The 6,922-nt window shown below is 35.2% G+C and overlaps 2 protein-coding genes across 6 annotated transcripts in view; one reads left to right on the plus strand and one right to left on the minus strand.

Moving 5' to 3' along the window:
* The window catches only part of LOC111445386 (sm-like protein LSM3A), a 2,249-nt gene extending 589 nt beyond the window's left edge, over positions 1 to 1,660 (plus strand). Inside the window, exons 2-3 of the mRNA XM_023083734.1 lie at positions 791 to 886; positions 1,200 to 1,660. Of these exons, the coding sequence (XP_022939502.1) occupies positions 791 to 886; positions 1,200 to 1,280 (177 nt within the window). The 3' untranslated portion in view covers positions 1,281 to 1,660. The remainder of the gene's footprint in view (positions 1 to 790; positions 887 to 1,199) is intronic.
* Positions 1,661 to 2,116: 456 nt separating this feature from the next.
* On the minus strand, positions 2,117 to 5,939 carry LOC111445385 (protein WHAT'S THIS FACTOR 1 homolog). Of its 5 annotated transcripts, none has more exons than XR_002710832.1 (3): positions 5,794 to 5,939; positions 2,976 to 4,438; positions 2,117 to 2,553 (listed from the first exon to the last, which is right to left on the minus strand). XR_002710832.1 is itself a non-coding variant. In XM_023083733.1 (2 exons), the coding sequence occupies exon 2, from the start codon at positions 4,379 to 4,381 to the stop codon at positions 3,125 to 3,127; it is 1,257 nt and encodes a 418-aa protein (XP_022939501.1). In that variant the 5' UTR covers positions 4,382 to 4,438; positions 5,794 to 5,939; the 3' UTR covers positions 2,914 to 3,124. The 5 variants fall into 5 exon arrangements, 1 of the variants encoding a protein (XP_022939501.1); XR_002710831.1 differs by having other exon boundaries at positions 2,117 to 2,561; XR_002710834.1 differs by having other exon boundaries at positions 2,117 to 2,561; positions 2,976 to 4,452.
* Positions 5,940 to 6,922: the final 983 nt, after the last annotated feature.

A 6,922-nucleotide genomic window follows, 5' to 3' on the forward strand; every position in this document is an offset into this window, starting at 1 on the left:
TTTTCTAGTTTTTTTTTTTTTTTTTTTTTTTTTTTTTTTCTTTTGATCAAATGAATGTCTTGGAGAATTAGGGTTTTCTAATCGTTTTGGTTACTTGATGGCTTTCCCTTGAAATTTGTTTACATTCATTTCGTTGACAGTAAGCAATTAGTCTTTCTTCTATTGAGTTTTTGCGTTTGTGATGGGGCGGGCGTGGTTTTAAAATGCATCTATTGGGGAAACCCCGAGAGGAATGTTTTGTTCCTTTCTCTAGCAGTCCACCCCCCTTGGGGCACACCCAGTGTTTGGCTTACCATTTGTAACAATCCAAGCCTACCGCTAGCGGTTGATGTGGTATCTGCTACCAGTGGGCTTTGGCTATTTCAAATAATATCAGAGGCAGCGGGGACGTTGGGCCCCCAAAGGGTGTGGATTGTGAGATCCATATCAGTTGGAGAGGAGAACGAATGCGTGGAAACCTCTCCCTAACAAATGCGTTTTGAAACCTTAAGGGGAAAGCCCAAAAGAGGACCATAACTGCATATTCCCAGTGGAGATATGGTTTTTTAACAAAATCATTGTTACACATTGTTACACTGGCTGGTCGGTTGTGTGATCCACTTATCCACAGATGCAGATTATGAGTAGTAACTGATCCAGGACTCTTCTATCGCATTTTTAGTTTTGAGATGCTTTTGTAAATGCAAAATTTTCAGCTTTGATCTCTTCATTTTAATCGTCCATTACTGAGATTTACCTTTCCTGGAGTTTTAACTACATTCTGTTGCCTGACTATCATGATGTTTTGCAGGCTTATGATCAACATCTTAATATGATTCTAGGCGATGTTGAAGAAATTGTTACTACTGTAGAAATTGACGACGAGACTTACGAAGAGATCGTTCGGGTATGCTCATTTTCTTGCATTAGTGTTGTTTGTAACTTTGTATCAATCTCTACTCTGCAGAAGATAATTTTGAATACTAAGTTGGTCCCATTTTCAAGTAGGATCAGGTGGGTTTACAATAGTGAACACTGGATTACTAGTGTACATTGCGTTTTTGAAGGAAATAAATACACTATTGCTCAAATGTTTGAAGTTTAAAACCAAAGGAAAAGAATACCCTGTGTTCCTCAAGCTGGTTCATTGTGCCTATCCATACTTGATATTTTAACTCCAGCATTTGAGATTTCATATATTTGTCTACTTTCCTCTCCAGACATCTAGGCGTACTGTCCCGTTTCTTTTTGTTAGAGGAGATGGTGTCATATTGGTTTCACCGCCACTGAGGACTGTGTAACTATCAGTTTGGAAGTTCATTTGCGTGCATCCTTAATGGGAATTTCTTGTTCGTCTTCTCTATCAAGTCGACTGGAGCAGGAACGTTTGTGGATTCGACCTACTGAGAACTTTCAAGTACTCAAACTTCGTTCATAGGCTAGGCTTATCCTTTAGTTGCTATGCTTATCCTTTAGTTGCTATGCTTATGCTGTTCTATTACATAAAATAGATAACTAGCTAGTTGTTTTGATATATTAACTGTAGTTTTCTGACATTTTAATTGGCTGCACAAATTGAGTGAGTGCCTTCAGATTTTGCATACAAGGCCAAGTATACGCAATTTGAAATTGTGTTCCTAAGTCATAGAGAATCAAACCTTGCTTGGTCTCTCTTTTTTTTCTTTTTCCTGTTTTTCTTCTGTCTTCGTCCTTATGAAAAAACTTGTTTTTGTTGGATTCTTTGAACTCTGTTTACTTCTACAAGTAGTTGAAGAAATTTGATTGATTAATTAGTATCATGAATTGATCTGTTAGGTTGCTAACTTTTCATCTCGAATGAGCTCTGTAACCATTACCTACGAGGATTTGAATCTTCCACCTCAATGGAAGTACATGTCAGTTAGAGCTAAGTTAGGCTCACTTTGACTTGTTTCATTTTGTTTCCAAGTAGATTTCATGCACAGTGACATACAAACACACAACTAACACAAACACTATTCTACTCTACCATGAACGACCCTGTTTGATAACCTATATCATGGGGAAGTGGCTGCAAACTGGGGAGATGAGAAAAAAATGGGTACTATGATACTTTCCTATTGACTTTTCAGACCTATATATCTTATCAAATATATCTACGAAAGAATTACTCAGTAATAGACTTTGATAAAGAAGAAATAAAGATTACAAATTAATGAAACATACATTTCAATTTGTTCTTGAATATGAAAAATGTAGATGAATTGGATAGCTTTTCAATTCAGGAATTGATTTATTCGTCTCTATTATTATACATTTAAATCAGGTTGGTAAGGCAAGAATCAGTAGTCCTGACCTGAAAACTGGACTGTCGACCAGAGCTCACCCAAAGTAGTTTAGAGATGGTTCTGTCCCCTTATAAATATTCATGCTCCACAATCTCATGCCATCGTTTTCTTCATTAAATCAGAAATTTCTCCTCGGCACTTTATAGCAGCGTCAGTTTGCTCATGACAGAGAAGACAACTCATCTACAATTCAACTCCATTGATGCAAAACTCGTTGCTTTGAAGAGTTTAAATCAAAAGCTCCGCCCTGCCAAACTTTAGACAAATATTTAGTTGAAACATTCCATTTCCTGGATTACTATACTAATTCAGGTTTGGCATACAGACAGTTCCTGTAGTCATTTCGAAATGATAATGTTAAACGGCTATCCACTGTACCAACTCCTTCACATTTGTGAAGGACGCTGACATAGTGATCAGATAAGCAGCAAATGATCTGCAGTAAAAAAAAAAAATCTACAACCTATCAATACCATATTTACCTTTTCCTTTTCTTATAAGAACATGAGCTTTCAATTAGAAAAATGAAAGTATGTGCGAGTGCATAAAAAAAAAAAAAACACGCAAAATGAGTGCTCAATTACAAGAAAGGACTCCAGCCAAAGAATGGTACCACGCAGATAATTGCAACATATATATCGATTGACGAAGGGCAATCAGAATATTTACCTTTGTTTTTAAAAATCCCATCCTCGAATTTTCATTGAAGTTCTTAAGTCATGATAAACGTTAGAAACGGTTAAACAAGGCGCTGCAAGGCTACGACAAACGACTATGAAAATTTAGAACTATATGAAGTTCTAGCGAATCTGTGTAGGTCATGCAGAACCATCATCAAAGAGAGACTGATAGAATCTTTTTCTTTCCTCTGGCTCAAGTAAACCTCCTAGATTGTTTCCTTGATCATCAAGATCATCTGGTTCAGAATCTTTCCTCTTGTTCTTTTCTGATCTACCCAAAAGCATCCCCTTCATTCTCTTCTTTTCTAAATTCATCAAATGATGTCGCCTGTTATATTCATGAAGTCCCTCCTGCATCAGTTCTCCAAACTTCTCTTTTACAACCACTAGTGGATCTTTCTCAATTAGTTCTGATCCATTATACCCTTCTCTAAGAAGAACAGTGTAAATCTGATACTTGTTTGAGACATAGAATATGCCAGGGTGCTTAAGCAGCAACGCATTCAACTTCAATGGCAGACCGAATTCCCTGCTGAAATGTCCAAGCTTCATAATTGATGCTTTCTTCCATAATGTCAGCGACAATATCTCATGGATCAACCCCACTGTCCTCTTTTCCATCTCCTTTGTATCTTTCACCAACCCTGCATGGTTCGCATATGGTGAAATATATGGAGAGGCATTAAATTCATGAAACTTTTCCCACGAATTTACCCAAGTCGTTGGCAGTGAGCAGGAGAAAGCTGGCTCAACCCCATGCTTGCAGGCTGAAGATTCTATGCTGGAAATTGCTAGTTCTGGTTTCCAAGAGACCAGTTCTATTTCCATTGAGTTTCTTTTTCCAGTATAATTTACAATTCGAAACATATCTGAATGTTTGGGAACGATTCTTATCAAGTAATCATCTGGGAGCCCAAAAATCCGCTTTAATTCACCAAGTTTTAAAACATTTAGTCTCTGATTCGAAGCCATCATCAGCAACTTTGCCAACCGCTCGACAAAAGCAGGCTCCTGCATATCTTTGATAGTTTCTTCCTCTTCAACTAAAGCCATCATCCTCTTTGTCAGCCGAAAATAGTACTCATCATTGTGGAGATAAACTTCAAAGCAGATGGGGTACTTTTTCAGCCAGTTAAGGGCTTTTCCTTGACAGTCGAGGGTTTTAAACTTCTTTTGGAGAAATTTTACAGGTGCCGTCTGATTGGGGCAACGAAGGACGATATTCTTGATTTGATTATTGACAATCCATCGACGATTACGAGATAGAGCTGATTCAAGGTCTGGGTCTTTCTTCATTGACCATAGAGAAAAGTTCCTTAGGAAGCATTTGAGGGAATAAGGAGAAGAAAGCCTAGGATCCCAATGCCTGGACTTCATTAATACTTCAAACAACATCCTTATGCTATGGTTCTAATGCCATCATGTGTCTTGACTCTCGTAGCAGAGACAAGCCTGTTGGAAGATAATTAAAATGAACAGAACAAATAAGGAGATTCTAAATGAAACAAATAAAGAAGGAAAAAAAAAAAGTGCCACGAGAAAAGTAAACGAAAGCAATAAAACAGATTTCCTATATTTAGTGCAATGCTGACTGAAACATTCCAATGGTGAAATTGAAAGGAACAAATAATATTTACAGCTAACAGAGCATTCAAACAACGGTTAGATCAAACAAACCAAAGGTGGATTGCCTGCAAGTTAATTAAGTTCTGAAATTCTATGTGAAGCAGTGGATATGAGTATCACGTCCATATGAAAGAAGATTTTATTTAACAGAACTATTTGATGTTTTTTCATATGCTAGGAAGCTTGTTTGCATTGGAAAAGAAATGGATCATAGAAACCTAGATTTATGAAATCTATGGTTGGTAATGTGCTTATAAAAGTTAGCTTGTATTGCAAAATGTAAATTTTATAGGCTCTAGTTTATGCAGTCGACCGGATTAGCAAACTTGTAACTTCATATATTTTTAATCCTAGATTATACACAACACATGGATCAAAAACAAGATTAATCCTAGATTCTACAAATCTAATCCAAGAATCAAACACTGCCTAAAGGAATGAATGTAATATCCCGGTCTAACGTGCTACATTCTCGTAGACATTTCTCTTCCCAATCATACAACTACAAACAGTTCTATAATTTCTAGCCTTTTCCACTACAAGGACCAAGCTCCCATAGATTTTCATGTCTTTCTTCTGAATAAAATGATAGACATAGAATTACATGGATTACTACAGAAAATTCTAATCCGGAAAAAGAAATGATATTTTGTACTTTTGGTGCAATCAGTTCTTACTTCAACTCTCAAACTTCCCCCCGCAAAGATGTCTTTGCTCCACTACCCAGTTTTGTCAATATCAGCCAGCATAGAGATTTTTAATGTATATGCCTTAATCTGCCGAGTTATGTTTAGGTCGGGTGAGCAAAATGAAAAGCAAACAGAATCCATCACATTTGCGCAAATGATCATAACACCAACAACCATAATCAGTGCCCAACAAAATATAAGGAACAAACACCGGCAACTCAAATCCAGAGCCGGCACACTTAAAACAAGAAATCAGTACAAAAGGAACAAACACATAATCAAAATACATCATCTAAGAAATCAGTACAAATACTAATTGCCACAAAACAGATTCGAATTCCACATGCCGAAGTCAAATCATAAAAAATCCAGAACATTAAAACATAAGGCAGCTTGAGAAAGTCGCTGGAACTGAAACTTCAGTTCCAAGTAGAAATTAAAGCGTTCGATAGAAAATGGTAAAAAAAAATAACCAGAAATACTGGTTTGTACCTGTGTAAGTAGAGTCGTAGAAGTGGGATGATTAGTTTGCTTCTTCCACCGGAAATGGCGACCGCTTTGAATCGGACCAGCGTCGTCGGTGATCGGAGCTGCGCTTTAGGCATAGGAAGGACAAAATCCTTGCGCCCAATTTCGGCCCACAACTTTTTAATCCAATTTCATACAAAATTATAATTTAATATACTAATTTTAATAATAATAATAATAAATGTACAAAATATACACCAATTAACCATGAACCCGAGAACCTAATCCAACCCGAATTATAAGGGTCGGGTAGAATTTTTAACGACCCGATCCAGTTCGTTTTGGGTATGGGTTCAATAAGAGTTTAAACCAGGCCCAAGCCCAACCCACATTCTTCTTCCTCAGCCATGGCCCATTAAATGACTTCAGTCACTAATTTGATCCGCAGTGGGCTGGGCCCAGCCCAATTACTCCTCCAACATCAAATTATTATTTGGAACTTATATTAATATAACACAAACTCATGTAATATTAGAAATTGTTAGCATATTGAATTTTGATTCTCATTAATTTTTAATTTTGGAAATTAATTATTATTTATTGATTTAAAAATGCCATGAAGAATCTATTTATTTAAATAGTTAAATAAAAAAATGCGACCTCAACCGATTTTAAATACCTATGTAAGATTAAAATTTTACCATAGTTGAATATACGACCAAAAATAACTTAGTAGGGTAAGTTATTGAGTTGACTTCCACGTCATACTCGTTCGAATTTGACAAATAATTAATTAATTTGAGGTGATTTAAATCATTGACTTCTACGTCAAAAACCCGAATTAAATAAAAAAAGAATATATCTCATAATTATTGAATCGCACTACTTAACTAAAATCGTAGACCATATATAATAATAATTATTATTATTATTAATTAATTTATTATTATTATTATTAATTTATTATTATTATTATTATTATTATTCTTTATTAATTAATTAATATAATTTAATATTTTTATTAATAATAATAACCACGACACGATATTCATCAAACAAAGGCCTTTTTTTTTATAATTATTATATATATATATATATATATATTTTTTTTTTTTTTTTTTTTTTTTTTTTTTTTTTTTTTTTTTTTTTTTTT

This window comes from Cucurbita moschata, unplaced genomic scaffold, assembly GCF_002738365.1.
Source record: "Cucurbita moschata cultivar Rifu unplaced genomic scaffold, Cmos_1.0 Cmo_Scf00007, whole genome shotgun sequence".
In the NCBI taxonomy this organism is placed as follows: Eukaryota; Viridiplantae; Streptophyta; class Magnoliopsida; order Cucurbitales; family Cucurbitaceae; genus Cucurbita; species Cucurbita moschata.

What these genes read in the sequence shown, in the direction of transcription:
- LOC111445385 (XM_023083733.1), bottom strand. Translation starts at nt 4,381, where the DNA reads ATGTTGTTTGAAGTATTAATGAAGTCCAGGCATTGGGATCCTAGGCTT.